Source organism: Schistocerca serialis, chromosome 12, assembly GCF_023864345.2.
Source record: "Schistocerca serialis cubense isolate TAMUIC-IGC-003099 chromosome 12, iqSchSeri2.2, whole genome shotgun sequence".
Taxonomy (NCBI): domain Eukaryota; kingdom Metazoa; phylum Arthropoda; class Insecta; order Orthoptera; family Acrididae; genus Schistocerca; species Schistocerca serialis.
The window spans coordinates 134,066,431-134,082,306 of record NC_064649.1 but is presented as its reverse complement, the minus strand read 5'-3'; the positions used below and the strand labels follow the sequence as shown (position 1 = coordinate 134,082,306).

Sequence of the window (15,876 nt, the reverse complement as noted above, 5' to 3'; positions counted from 1 at the left end):
ACATGGGACAGGTTTTACACCGGGGGCGGTTACAAGGGTAGGAGCCAGAGGGTAGGGAAGGTGGTTTGGGGATTTCATAGGGATGAACTAACGGGTTACGAAGGTTAGGTGGACGGTGGAAAGACACTCTTGGTGGAGTGGGGAGGATTTCATGAAGGATGGATCTCATTTCAGGGCAGGATTTGAGGAAGTCGTATCCCTGCTGGAGAGCCACATTCAGAGTCTGATACAGTCCCGGAAAGTATCCTGTCACAAGTGGGGCACTTTTGTGTTTCTTCTGTGGGAGGTTCTGGGTTTGAGAGGATGAGGAAGTGGCTCTGGTTATTTGCTTCTGTACCAGGTCGGGAGGGTAGTTGCGGGATGCGAAAGCTGTTGTCAGGTTGTTGGTGTAATGGTTCAGGGATTCCGGACTGGAGCAGATTCGTTTGCCACGAAGACCTAGGCTGTAGGGAAGGGACCGTTTGATGTGGAATGAGTGGCAGCTGTCATAATGGAGCTACTCTTGCTTGTTGGTGGGTTTGATGTGGACGGACATGTGAAGCTGGCCATTCGACAGGTGGAGGTCAACGTCAAGGAAAGTGGCATGGGCTTTAAAGTAGGACCAGGTGAATCTGATGGAACCAAAGGAGTTGAGGTTGGAGAGGAAATTCTGGAGTTGTTCTTCACTGTGAGACAAGATCATGAAGATGTCATCAATAAATCTGTACCAAACTTTGGGTTGGCAGTCTTGGGTAACCAAGAAGGCTTCCTCTAAGCGATCCATGAATAGGTTGGCGTACGAGGGGGCCATCCTGGTACCCATGGCTGTTCCCTTTAATTGTTGGTATGTCTGGCCTTCGAAAGTGAAGAAGTTGTGGGTCAGGATGAAGCTGGCTAAGGTAATGAGGAAAGAGGTTTTCGGTAGGGTGGCAGGTGATCGGTGTGAAAGGAAGTGCTCCATCGCAGCGAGGCCCTGCACGTGCGGAATATTGGTGTATAAGGAAGTGGCATTAATGGTTACAAGGATGGTTTCCTGGGGTAACAGACTGGGTAAGGATTCCAGCCATTCGAGAAAGTGGTTGGTGTCTTTGATGAAGGATGGGAGACTGCATGTAATGGGTTGAAGGATTTGATGTGCGTAGGCAGAGATACGTTTTGTGGGGGCTTGGTAGCCAGCTACAGTGGGACGGCCGGGATGATTGGGTTTGTGAATTTTAGGTAGAAGGTAGGGGTGCGGGGTGTTGGTGGGGTCAGGAGGTTGATGGAGTCAGGTGAAAGGTTTTGTATGGGGCCTAAGGTTCTGAGGATTCCTTGAAGCTCCGCCTGGACATCAGGAATGGGATTACCTTGGCAAACTTTGTATGTAGTGTTGTCTGAAAGCTGACGCAGTCCCTCAGCCACATAGTCCCGACGATCAAGTACCACAGTCGTGGAACCCTTGTCCGCCGGAAGAATGACGATGGATCGGTCAGCCTTCAGATCACGGATAGCCTGGGCATCAGCAGTGGTGATGTTGGGTGTAGGATTAAGGTTTTTTAAGAAGGACTGAGAGGCAAGGCTGGAAGTCAGAAATTCCTGGAAAGTTTGGAGAGGGTGATTTTGAGGAAGAGGAGGTGGGTCTCGCTGTGATGGAGGACGAAACTGTTCCAGGCAGGGTTCAATTTGGATAGTGTCTTGGGGAGTTGGATCATTAGGAGTAGGATTAGGATCATTTTTCTTCGTGGCAAAGTGATATTTCCAGCAGAGAGTACGAGTGTAGGAGAGTAAATCTTTGACGAGGGCTGTTTGGTTGAATCTGGGAGTGGGGCTGAAGGTGAGGCCTTTGAATAGGACAGAGGTTTCGGATTGGGAGAGAGGTTTGGAGGAAAGGTTAACTACTGAATTAGGGTGTTGTGGTTCCAGATTGTGTTGATTGGAATTTTGAGGTTTTGGGAGGAGTGGAGCTGGAAGTGGGAGATTGAGTAGATGGGAGAGACTGGGTCTGTGTGCAATGAGAGGAGGTTGAGGTTTGCTGGAAAGGTTGTGGAGGGTGAGTGAGTTGCCTTTCTGGAGGTGGGAAACCAGGAGATTGGATAGTTTTTTTGAGGTGAAGGGTGGCATGCTGTTCTAATTTGCGGTTGGCCTGTAGGAGGATGCTCTGAACAGCCGGTGTGGATGTGGGAGAGGAAAGATTCAGGACTTTTATTAAGGATAGGAGTTGACGGGTGTGTTCATTGGCTGACTTCCAGCCTTGCCTCTCAATCCTTCTTAAAAAACCTTAATCCTACACCCAACATCACCACTGCTGATGCCCAGGCTATCCGTGATCTGAAGGCTGACCGATCCATCGTCATTCTTCCGGCGGAGAATGGTTCCATGACCGTGGTACTGGATCGTCGGTACTATGTGGCTGAAGGGCTGCGTCAGCTTTCAGACAACACTACATACAAAGTTTGCCAACGTAAACCCATTCCTGATGTCCAGGTGGAGCTTCAAGGAATCCTCAGAACCTTAGGCCCCATACAAAACCTTTCACCTGACTCCATCAACCTCCTGACCCCACCAACACCCCGCACCCCTACCTTCTACCTAAAATTCACAAACCCGATCATCCCGGCCGTCCCACTGTAGCTGGCTACCAAGCCCCCACAAAACGTATCTCTGCCTACGCACATCAAATCCTTCAACCCATTACATGCAGTCTCCCATCCTTCATCAAAGACACCAACCACTTTCTCGAATGGCTGGAATCCTTACCCAGTCTGTTACCCCAGGAAACCATCCTTGTAACCATTAATGCCACCTCCTTATACACAAATATTCCGCACGTCCAGGGCTTCGCTGTGATAGAGCACTTCCTTTCACGCCGATCACCTGCCACCCTACCTAAAACCTCTTTCCTCATTACCTTAGCCAGCTTCATCCTGACCCACAACTTCTTCACTTTTGAAGGCCAGACATACCAACAATTAAAGGGAACACCCATGGGTACCAGGATGGCCACCTCGTACACCAACCTATTCATGGGTCGCTTAGAGGAAGCCTTCTTGGTTACCCAGGCCTGCAAACCCAAAGTTTGGTACAGATTTATTGATGACATCTTCATGATCTGGACTCACAGTGAAGAAGAACTCCAGAATTTCCTCTCCAACCTCAACTCCTTTGGTTCCATCAGATTCACCTGGTCCTACTCCAAATCCCACGCCACTTTCCTTGACGTTGACCTCCATCTGTCCAATGGCCAGATTCACATGTCCGTCCACATCAAACCCACCAACAAGCAAGAGTAGCTCCATTATGACAGCTGCCACTCATTCCACATCAAACGGTCCCTTCCCTACAGCCTAGGTCTTCGTGGCAAACGAATCTGCTCCAGTCCGGAATCCCTGAACCATTACACCAACAACCTGAAAACAGCTTTCGCATCCCGCAACTACCCTCCCGACCTGGTACAAAAGCAAATAACCAGAGCCACTTCCTCATACCTTCAATCCCAGAACCGCCCACAGAAGAAACACAAAAGTGCCCCACTTGTGACAGGATACTTTCCGGGACTGTATCAGACTCTGAATGTGGCTCTCCAGCAGGGATACGACTTCCTCAAATCCTGCCCTGAAATGAGATCCATCCTTCATGAAATCCTCCCCACTCCACCAAGAGTGTCTTTCCGCCGTCCACCTAACCTTCGTAACCTGTTAGTTCATCCCTATGAAATCCCCAAACCACCTTCCCTACCCTCTGGCTCCTATCCTTGTAACTGCCCCCGATGTAAAACCTGTCCCATGCACCCTCCCACCACCACCTACTCCAGTCCTGTAACCCGGAAGATGTACACGGTCAAAGGCAGAGCCACGTGTGAAAGCACCCATGTGATTTACCAACTGACCTGCCTACACTGTGATGCATTCTATGTGGGAATGACCAGCAACAAACTGTCCATTCGAAAGAATGGACACAGGCAGACAGTGTTTGTTGGTACTTAGGATCACCCTGTGGCTAAACATGCCTTGGTGCACGGACAGCACATCTTGGCACAGTGTTACACCGTCACGGTTATCTGGATACTTCCCACCAATACCAACCTATCCGAACTCCGGAGATGGGAACTGGCTCTTCAATATATGCTCTCTTCCCATTACCCATCAGGCCTCAATATCCACCAATTTCAAGTTGCCGCCACTCATACCTCACCTGTCATTCAACAACATCTTTGCCTCTGTACTTCCGCCTCGACTGACATCTCTGCCCAAACTCTGTCTTTAAATATGTCTGCTTGTGTCTGTATATATATATATATATGTGTGTGTGTGTGTGTGTGTGTGTGTGTGTGTGTGTGTGTGTGTGTGTCGCGTGTCGCACACGCGCACGCATGCCCGCGAATGTATACCCGTCCTTTTTCCCCCCTAAGGTAAGTCTTTCCCCTCCCGGGATTGGAATGACTCCTTACCCTCTCCCTTAAAACCCACATCCTTTCGTCTTTCCCTCTCCTTTCCTCTTTCCCGATGAAGCAACAGTTTGTTGCGAAAGCTTGAATTTCGTGTGTATGTTTCTGTGTCTGTTGACCTGCCAGCACTTTCGTTCGGTAAGTCAAATCATCTTTGCTTTTAGATATATTTTTCCCACGTGGAATGTTTCCCGCTATTATATTCGTATATATGTAAGCTATTCTGTACCAGCAATAATGTTGGGATACAAACAACACAAGTAGAGATACACTCTTCAGTTGCTTAATTTCTGTATCTTCACCTGTTTGTTTCCAGAAGTGGTAGCGGGAAGACGTATGAGGATTTCCACCATGTTAGTATTCTCCTAAAAATGTGTAGTCTAACAGTACATTAAAGAAGTGTTTTAAAAGTTATTAGGGAGATGACGTTTATATACGGGTATAAAAAAAACCATCTGTTCATCATTTTGCCTATGCCGAGAATCCTGCATCACGAGGATCGAAGCAGACAAGAGGAATTTGCGTGCGCAGAGGAGGGGCGATCGAGTAACAGCGTCGTCATAAACAACTATATACACAATAGCGATGATGGCAAGTATGTAAATTTAAATGATGAATGTTGATCTTAAATGTATTGAATATTTAAGGTCTGTTGATATTAGTTCACTCAGGATAAGTGTACCTTCCAATTTCTTTCAATTGTTCTTTCTAATTTTTTTTAATTATTCAAGCAGCTATTATTAATGAGTTTCCATTATATGTTGTCTTTTATGCCTGCTCCCTATTCCGCCACTATTCAATGTATGATAACACAACTTATCACAGTGTTAGCTCAAGCAATACTGAAGGAATAGATACAGGCTCGCAATCGTAAAACAACAATAGAAAGGTTGTGTTGTTGTGGTCTTCAGTCCTGAGACTGGTTTCATGCAGCTCTCCATGCTACTCTATCCTGTGCAAGCTGCTTCATCTCCCAGTACCTACTGCAACCTACATCCTTCTGAATCTGCTTAGTGTATTCATCTCTTGGTCTCCCTCTACGATTTTTACCCTCCACGCTGCCCTCCAATGGTAAATTTGTCATCCCTTGATGCCTCAAAACATGTCCTACCAACCGATCCCTTCTTCTAGTCAAGTTGTGCCACAAATTTTCTTCTCCCCAATCCTATTCAATACCGCCTCATTAGTTACGTGATCTACCCACCTTATCTTCAGCATTCTTCTGTAGCACCACATTTCGAAAGCTTCTATTCTCTTCTTGTCCAAACTAGTTATCGTTCATGTTTCACTTCCATACATGGCTATACTCCATACAAATACTTTCAGAAACGACTTACTGACAATTAAATCTATACTCGATGTTAACAAATTTCTCTTCTTCAGAAACGCTTTCCTTGCCATTGCCAGTCTACATTTTATATCCTCTCTACTTCGACTATCATCAGTTACTTTACTCCCTAAATAGCAAAACTCCTTTACTACCCTAAGTGTCTCATTTCCTAACCTAATTCCCTCAGCATCACCCGACTTAATTCGACTACATTCCATTATCCTCATTTTGCTTTTGTTGATGTTCATCTTATATCCTCCTTTCAAGACACTGTCCATTCCGTTCAACTGCTCTTCGAAGTCCTTTGCTGTCTCTGACAGAATTACAATGTCATCGGCGAACCTCAAAGTTTTTACTTCTTCTCCATGAATTTTAATACCTACTCCGAATTTTTCTTTTGTTTCCTTTACTGCTTGCTCAATATACAGATTGAATTACATTGGGGAGAGGCTACAACCCTGTCTTACTCCCTTCCCAACCACTGCTTCCCTTTCATGTCCCTCGACTCTTATAACTGCCATCTGGTTTCTGTACAAATTGTAAATAGCCTTTCGCTCACTGTATTTTACCCCTGCCACCTTCAGAATTTGACAGAGAGTATTCCAGTCAACATTGTCAAAAGCTTTCTCTAAGTCCACAAATGCTAGAAACGTAGGTTTGCCTTTTCTTAATCTTTCTTCTAAGATAAGTCGTAAGGTTAGTATTGCCTCACGTGTTCCAACATTTCTACGGAATCGAAACTGATCTTCCCCGAGGTCCGCTTCTACCAGTTTTTCCATTTGTCTGTAAAGAATTCGCGTTAGTATTTTGCAGCTGTGACTTATTAAACTGATAGTTCGGTAATTTTCACATCTGTCAACACCTGCTTTCTTTGGGATTGGAATTATTACATTCTTCTTGAAGTCTGAGGGTATTTCGCCTGTCTCATACATTTTGCTCACCAGATGGTAGAGTTTTGTCATGACTGGCTCTCCCAAGGCCATCAGTAGTTCTAATGGAATGTTGTCTACTCCCAGGGCCTTGTTTCGACTCAGGTCTTTCAGTGCTCTGTCAAACTCTTCACGCAGTATCATATCTCCCATTTCATCTTCATCTACATCTTCTCCCATTTCCATAATATTGTCCTCAAGAACATCACCCTTGTATAGACCCTCTATGTACTCCTTCCACCTTTCTGCTTTCCCTTCTTTGCTTAGAACTAGGTTGCCATCTGAGCTCTTGATATTCATACAAGTGGTTCTCTTTTCTCCAAAGGTCTCTTTAATTTTCCTGTAGGCAGTATCTATCTCACCCCTAGTGAGACAAGCCTCTACATCCTTACATTTGTCCTCTAGCCATCCCTGCTTAGCCATTTTGCACTTCCTGTCGATATCATTTTTGAGATGTTTGTATTCCTTTTTGCCTGCTTCATTTACTGCATTTTTATATTTTCTCCTTTCATCAATCAAATTCAATATTTCTTCTGTTACCCAAGGATTTCTACTAGCCCTCGCCTTTTTACCTACTTGATCGTCTGCTGCCTTCACTACTTCATCCCTCAGAGCTACCCATTCTTCTTCTACTGTATTTCTTTCCCCCACTCCTGTCAATTGTTCCCTTATGCTCTCCCTGAAACACTTTACAACCTCTGGTTCTTTCAGTTTATCCAGGTCCCATGTCCTTAAATTCCCACCTTTTTGCAGTTTCTTCAGTTTCAATCTGCAGTTCATAACCAATATATTGTGGTCAGAGTCCACATCTGCCCCTGGAAATGTCTTACAATTTAAAACCTGGTTCCTAAATCTCTGTCTTACCATTATATAATCTATCTGATACCTTTTAGTATCTCCAGGATTCTTCCGGGTATTCAACCTTCTTTTATGATTCTTGAACCAAATGTTAGCTATGATTAAGTTATGCTCTGTGCAAAATTCTACAAGGCGGCTTCCTCTTTCATTTCTTCCCCCCAATCCATATTCACCTACTATGTTTCCTTCTCTCCCTTTTCCTACTGACGAATTCCAGTCACCCATGACTATTAAATTTTCGTCTCCCTTCACTACCTGAATAATTTCTTTTATCTCGTCATACATTTCATCTATTTCTTCATAATCTGCAGAGCTAGTTGGCATATAAACTTGTACTACTGTAGTAGGCATGGGCTTTGTGTTTATCTTGGCCACAATAATGCGTTCACTATGCTGTTTGTAGTAGCTAACCCGCACTCCTATTTTTTTTATTCATTATTAAACCTACTCCTGCATTACCCCTATTTGATTTTGTATTTATAACCCTGTAATCACCTGACCAAAAGTCTTGTTCCTCCTGCCACCGAGCTTCACTAATTCCCACTATATCTAACTTTAACCTATCCATTTCCCTTTTTAAATTTTCTAACCTACCTGCCTGATTAAGGGATCAGACATTCCACGCTCCGATCCATAGAACGCCAGTTTTCTTTCTCCTGATAACGACGTCCTCTTGAGTAGTCTCCGCCCGGAGATCCGAATGGGGGACTATTTTACCTCCGGAATATTTTATCCAAGAGGACGCCATCATCATTTAATCATACAGTAAAGCTGCATGTCCTCGGGAAAAATTACGGCTGTAGTTTCCCCTTGCTTTCAGCCGTTCGCAGTACCAGCACAGCAAGGCCGTTTTGGTTAATGTTACAAGGTCAGATCAGTCAATCATCGAGACTGTTGCCCCTGCAACTACTGAAAAGGCTGCTGCCCCTCTTCAGGAAAAATAGAAAGGTACAGGACAAAATTCATACACAAGTGCGCCCACTCTAGGGTTAAAGCTTTAGCTAAAAGCTTTCAAAAAATAGACATATCGTGCAGTCTCAAATACATGACACAAACAAATCCAGTTTAAATGAAACAAAAATTAAGATTCCCATCTCTTTTGCATTTATTTATATATTTATTTACGCAACCAGTATTGGTGTTCAATTACACCATCTTCAGGCCTTCTAACCAACAGAAATTGGTAGGAATCAAACCTTATGTGCAGTCACATCAGGAAACAATATTAAAAGCTAGTCTCTGTACATTTCTGGTTTACACGACACTATCGCTTCATTCATTAATCAACGGCTGAGTCTAGACTGACAGTTCACGGCCAAATTATATTTCCACAACTTATGTTTAACTGAGATTTTCCACATCATAGCATGTGTCAGGAATATAGACAAGAGGACACATAGCTGAATTATTACTGTATTTACTCGAGTCTAAGCCGCACTCGAATCTAAGCTGCACCTGAAAAATGAGACTCAAAGCAAGGAAAAAAAAATTTCCCGAATCTAAGCCGCACCTGAAATTTGAGACTCGAAATAAAAGGAGAGAGAAAAGTTTTAGGCAGCATCTCCAAATCGAAACAAAGTTGGTCCTCTGTAATATGAGACAATTTAGGTCGAATGAATGATGATACAGCTACAGTAGTTTGGTTCGAGTAGTAAGCTTAGCAGTTAAGCTTTACCAGGTAGCCATTGCTATGCGTCAGGCGCTCCGTCCGTATTTATATGGGTACCCTTCCTTTTTCACGTGCTTCGTCTGGTTTGAATTGATTGCTTATTTTTTCTTTGATCTGATAAGCGCAGTTTTCTTTGTTATAGGTGTTTACGTCACTCTACGCTGAAAATGCATTACTGTACTGTGTCACGCATTATTTGTCGTACTCTGATACTGCGTATTTACGGCCTGTCGCCGATCGCGGCATGGCTTGCTTCTGAGCGCGCTACCGCCACTTACAAATAAAAAAAAGAAAAAGAGAGAGAAAGGAATCGTCTCATTAGCGAAACAATGGCAAGAGACTGCTACTTGTTGTTACTCACACTGCTGCTTTCTTTGATAATGATTAACAAGAACCAAATAACAGACTGTGTATGATAGAAGATGTTCTGAACGAGAGTTTAGCGAAAAATTTTCTCCGTTTGAAAATCTTTGCAGGCGGCTCTTTAGTACATTACATTCTGCACAGAAATTAGAGTCATCTTAGATTTAAAAATCTAGCCAATTGCCTCGCTTCATTTCTGACTGTATCACTGTTTAGCATAAGAATAATACGAATATAAACATGACATGATATGTACATTCTTCCGCGTTTGCTGTTGTCTCACTCTAGTTTTGTGGTTTATTACGCAGACAGGACTTAAATGAGATAGTAGCAAACACGAAACAATACATGGCAAAATGTTTATATTCGTATTATTCTTATGGTGATGAGAATACTGCATGTGATTCACAATTTACAAAAGTTCGTATTAGCAACCATCTCTTCTCACAGATAGGAAAAAATTCAGAACGTAGAGTTGGCCATATTGACAAACATCCTAAACATTCTTGCCAGATGGGTTTTCGTAGTACACTGAAATGCTGCTACATTCGAAGATGAACAATACGGAATTAGTATTTACTTTGTTGGATAATGTATGAAAATGCAGTGGTCGAAACTCGGCGCGGAGAAAAAAAGCTTGTCTTCCACCTTTTTTTTTTAATTTATTTACTGACGCAGAGGTTTTGGCGCCAGTATTTATCTTTGTGCCTACAAAGGATGCCTGTGTAGCGCTACATATATTCGACGGCAGAACTAAGTTGTGGCGGCACCCACCGACATTTTTAAGAACTTCCGCTTGCTTTGCACTCGATTCTAAGCCGCAGGTGGTTTTTTGGATTACAAAAACCGGAAAAAAAGTGCGGCTTAGATTCGAGTAAATACAGTAAGTCACTAAGTAATCAAATACTGTACCTGTTGCATGGTGTCCTTGCGCTTATCTGGGCTGTAGCAGCAAGAGTACAACTGCAGGTCCTTGATACCACCCGTGATAACAAGATGTGTGTCCGACATTCTAAGCTTGAAACTTATTTCATTCTGCAAGACAGAGAATGCATCCATAAGAACAGTATCAATAGGTCTATTACTTTAAATTAAAATATTATACTTCAACTGACCTTAGATGAGAAAGACACTGAGTGTGAAAAGAAAATTACCAAACACCTTCAGTTACACTGAAAAAGTTTTTGATAATGCAAATTGGAAGTCGAGCCCTCCGAAACCTTACCATAGAATACAGGGAGTTAACACTAATGCATCAATTATAGACAAACAAAACTTAAATGCAAAAGTAATAAGAGGAGTAACTCTTCTGTCGACGGTGGTATTTCAACCAAAGAACTAAAGTCTTAAGCGAAGTCTGAAGTGGTCCCCCTCGTGTTGCCTCTGCAACCAAATGATGAGTCATATACAATTCCTGAAAGATTGAAATATGCGGCAGTAACACGCAATTACAGAAGTGGTGGAGGTAACTCTTTCCTCCCTAGCTCAAACTTTTTTTGAGAATGTAGCTTATAACAGAATATTAAATATTCTTTCTGAGAATAAGTTTTAATCATCATCTCAGTTTGGCATCCTTAAAGGCATTTCTGTAGACAAAGCTATACAGGGTGTTCCACTGATAGTGACTGGGCCAAATATCTCAGGAAATAAGCGTCAAACGAAAAAACTACAAAGAACAAAACTTGTCTAGCTTTAAGGGGGAAACCAGATGGTGCTATGATTGGCCTCCTAGATGGTGCTGCCATATGTCAAACGGATATCAAATGCGTTTTTTAAAATAGGAACCCTCATTTTTTTTATTACATACTCGTGTAATATGAATGAAATATGAATGTTTTAGTTGTACCACTTTTTTCGCTTTGTGATAGATGGCACTGTAATAGTCACCCAGTCACAAACGTAAAAGTACGTGGTATCATGTAACATTCCGCCAGTGCTGACGGTATTAGCTTCATGAAACATTACCCGTGTTAAAATGGACCATTTACCAATTGCGGAAAAGGTCAATATCATGTTGACATATGGCTATTGTGATCAAAATGCCCAACAGTCGTGTGCTATGTATGCTGCTCGGTATCCTGGACGACATCATCCAAGTGTCCTGACCGTTCGCCGGATTGTTACGTTATTTACAGAAACAGGAAGTGTTCAGCCACGTGTGAAACGTCAACCATGACCTACAACAAATGATGATACCCAAGTAGGTGTTTTAGCTGCTGTCATGGCTAATCCACACATCAGTAGCAGACAAACTGCGCGAGAATCAGGAATCTAAAAATGTCGGTGTTGAGAATGCTACATCAACATCGATTGCACTCGTACCATATTTCTATGCACCAGGAATTGCATGGTGACGACTTTGAATGTTGTGTACAGTTCTGCCACTGGGCACAAGAGAAATTACGGGATGATCACAGAATTTTTGCACGTGTTCTATTTAGCGACGAAGCGTCATTCACCAACAGCAGTAACGTGAACTGGCATAATGTGCACTATTGGGCAATGGAAAATACACGATGGCTGCGACAAGTGGAACATCGGCGACCTTGGAGGGTTAATATATGGTGCGGCATTATGGGAGAAAGGATAATTGGTCCCCATTTTATCGATAGCAATCTATATGGTGCAAGGTATGCTGATTTCCTACGTAATGCTCTACCGATGTTACTACAAGATGTTTCACTGCATAACAGAATGGTGATGTACTTCCCACATGATGGATGTCCGGCACATAGCTCGAGTGCGGTTGAAGCAGTATTGAATAGCATATTTCATGACAGGTGGATTGGTCGTCGAAGCATGTTCACCGGATCTGACGTCCCCTGATTTCTCTCTGTGGGGAAAGTTGAAGGATATTTGCTATCATGATCCACTGACAACACCTGACAACATGCGTCAGCGCATTGTCAATGCATGTGCGAACATAACAGAAGGCAAACTACTCTCTGTTGAGAGGAATGTCGTTACACGTATCGCCAAATGCATTGAGGTTGACAGACATTTTGAGCATTTATTTCATTAATGTGCTATTTACAGGTTATCACGATGTAACAGCTTGCGTTCTCAGAAATGATAAGTTCACGAAGGTACATGTATCACATTGGAACAACCGAAATAAAATGTTGAAACCTACCTACATTCTGTACTTTAATTTAAAAAAAACGTACCTGTTACCAACTGTTCATCTAAAATTGTGAGCCATATGTTTGTGACTATTACAGCGCTATCTATCACATTGGGAAAAAAGTGGTACAACTAAAACATTAACATTTCTTTACGTACAACATGAATATGTAATTAAAAAATGGGGGTTGCTATTTAAAAAAACGCAGTTGATATCAGTTTGATCTATGGCAGCGCCATCTACTGGGCCAACCATAGCGCCATCTGGTTTCCCCCTTCAAGCTAGACAAGTTTCATTCTTTGTAGTTATTTCGTTTGACACTTATTTCGTGAGATATTTGGCCTGGTCACGATCACTGAACCAACCTGTACACACTGAGGTGACGTAAGTCACAGGATAGCAACATGCACATATATAGACTGTGGCAATATTGCTTACACAAGGTATCAAAGAGCAGTGTGTTGACAAAGCTGTAATATGTAATTAGGTGATTAGGTGATTCATACGAAAAGGTTTCTGGTAGGATTACCTCGAACACAGAATGGCAGTTGGAACTAGACACACGGGGCATTCCAGTTCAGAAATCATTAGGGAATTCAGATATCCACAGTGTCAAGAGCTTGGCAAGAATACAAAATTTCAGGCATTACCTCTCACCGCAGATATCACAGTGGCGAACAGCCTTCACTTAACAACCAACAGCAGCAACAGCAGCAGCAGCGTCTGCTTAGAGTTGTCAGTTCCAACAGACAAGCAACACTGTGAAATAACTGTAGGATGTACGATGAAAGTATTCATTAGGACAATGTGGTGAAATTTGGCATTAATGGGCTATGGCAGCGGCTGACTGACGCGAGTGCCTAGGCTAACAGCACAGTGTCACCTACAGCACTTCTCCTGGACTCGTGACCATATTGGCTGCACCCTAGACAGTTGGAAAACTGTGGTCAGGACAGGTGAGCCCCAATTTCAGTCTGTAAGCATTGATGGCAGGATTTGAGTGTGGTGCACACCCACTAAGGCACAGACCCAATTTGTCAACAATGCACTGTCCGCACTGGTGACGACTCCATACTGGAGTGGCTGTGTTTACATGTAACGACTGACTGGGTCCTCTGGTCCAGTTGAACTAATCGTTGACTGGAAATTATTATGTTCTGCTACTTGGAGACCATTTGCAGCCATTCGTGGACTTCATATTCCCCAACAGCGACTGATTTTACTGGATGACAATGCACCATGTCACCACTCTACAACTGTTTATGACAGGTTTGAAGAACATTAGGGACAATTTGAATGAATGATTTGGCCAGCCAAATTGCCCAACATTATCCCATCAAACATTTATGGGACACAATCGAGAGGTCTGGTCGTGCACAAAATGCTACCCTGGAAACACTTCCATAATTATGGGTGGCTACAGGGGCAGCATGACCCAATATTTCTGCAGGAGATTTGCAACAACTTTTTGAATCCGTGCCGCACTGAATTGCTGCCCTTTGCTGGGCAATAGGAGGTCCGATACTATATTAAGAGGTATCCCACGACTTTAGTCATCTCAGTATAAGAGAATTCAGTTCTGGCAGAAGTCAAGAAGAGTAATTACCCTTTTTGCAATTTCTGTGCCCTCGGCAAGGCCATCGATTTTGTAGATCGTGAAATGAGAAGCTCAAAGTACTACAAAAATTTTGCTATTTGGCTAGCAAACGCATGAAGTAAAGAGGATATTGATTGCAGATAAGCAGTACCAAGAAGAGCATTTCTGAAAAACATAATATTTTAACAAGTTATAGAAATTTATATGTCAGAAAATCTTTTCTAAAAGTATTTGGCTGGAGTGTAGCATTGTACAGAAGAACAGAAGAGGAATGTGGACAATAAGAGGAGAACAGAAGCTTTTCAAACATGCTTCAATAGAGTGCTGAAGATTAGATGGGTAGGTCTGATAACTAATGAAGAGCTATTGAATGAAATTGAGGAGAAAAGGAATTTAAGGTACGACGACTCAAACAGCGATGTGTTCATAGGACACATCCCTAGGCATTAAGCAGTTTTTAATTTGGCAATGGAGAGGACCATGCAGGTTCAGAATTATAGAAGCAGCCCAAGGCTCCAATACAGTATACAGATTCAAACAGACGTAGGTTGCAGAAATTACAAGGAGACGACGAGGCTTGCACATGATAGATTAGTGTAGAGAGCTACATCAAACGTGTCTCCACACTGAAAAACAACAACAACAATTACTACTACTACATAGATGAAAGGGGCAATAATTTTACAGAAGTACCTCTTATTACAAACAATAGACTGTCAAGGATGAAGAACTAATCAGAATCACATAAATGTATTCTGAAATGCTTGAGAGAGGATGCGAGAAGATACAATGAGAATTTGGCAAGAGAAACCACTGACAGCCAAGACTAAGTGGAAAACAAGAGAGAAACTTACATCATGCAGATATCACACTTCATTAGTGAAGACAGCAGATAGCACTGTAACTAACGACAGGAAAAAATTTTACAAGAAATCAAAAGCTTATTTACACATATGGTATCATAATACAAGAGATGAATTTAGAATGTAGGCAGTTAGTAAGGAAATTATTATGAAAAGATGGTGCTATGCATTCTGGATGCATTTGAAAAAACTAATTGTGAAGATGTTAAAGCAAGGATTGGATAAACAGAATATTACTTTGTTTCACCCAATTAGTATCAAGCATCACATCCATCACTTGTAACGAAACCAATGTATTCAAAGAGCGTTATTGGACAATTACAGGGAATGTCTGATAAAATTACACCAAAGTCGCAAGTAAATACAGAGCAGTTTGTATTAAAATGTGTTATGCTTCACTGTTGTACTGTCACAAACTGTCACTCTAGGCAGCGACTCTGTAGGCCAGTGCCATCCACATTAAGATACAGAGGTTTTTCTCTTCACAGCCTATATCTTCAATAGATCCATAACAAATTTCTCTAAAGTAATGAAATCATAATGTGCCAATTGAGAAATCAAAAAAGGAAGGCACTGGGAAATGATCGTTTTATGATATGAATTGATTGAATTGTAGTCAAAGTAATTCAAAACGGGAAATTCCTAAACTATTTACCGAATGAAATTTTCACTCTGCAGTGGAGTGTACGCTGATATGACACTTCCTGGCAGATTAAAACTGTGTGCCAGACTGAAACTCTA

At 42.4% G+C, this 15,876-nt stretch overlaps 1 protein-coding gene across 1 annotated transcript in view; it reads right to left on the bottom strand.

The window, feature by feature from the left end:
• The window catches only part of LOC126428046 (intermembrane lipid transfer protein Vps13), a 487,343-nt gene that overhangs the window by 270,419 nt on the left and 201,048 nt on the right, over positions 1-15,876 (bottom strand). The window contains exon 30 of the mRNA XM_050089923.1: positions 10,464-10,586. Coding sequence (XP_049945880.1) covers positions 10,464-10,586 — 123 coding nt within the window. The remainder of the gene's footprint in view (positions 1-10,463; positions 10,587-15,876) is intronic.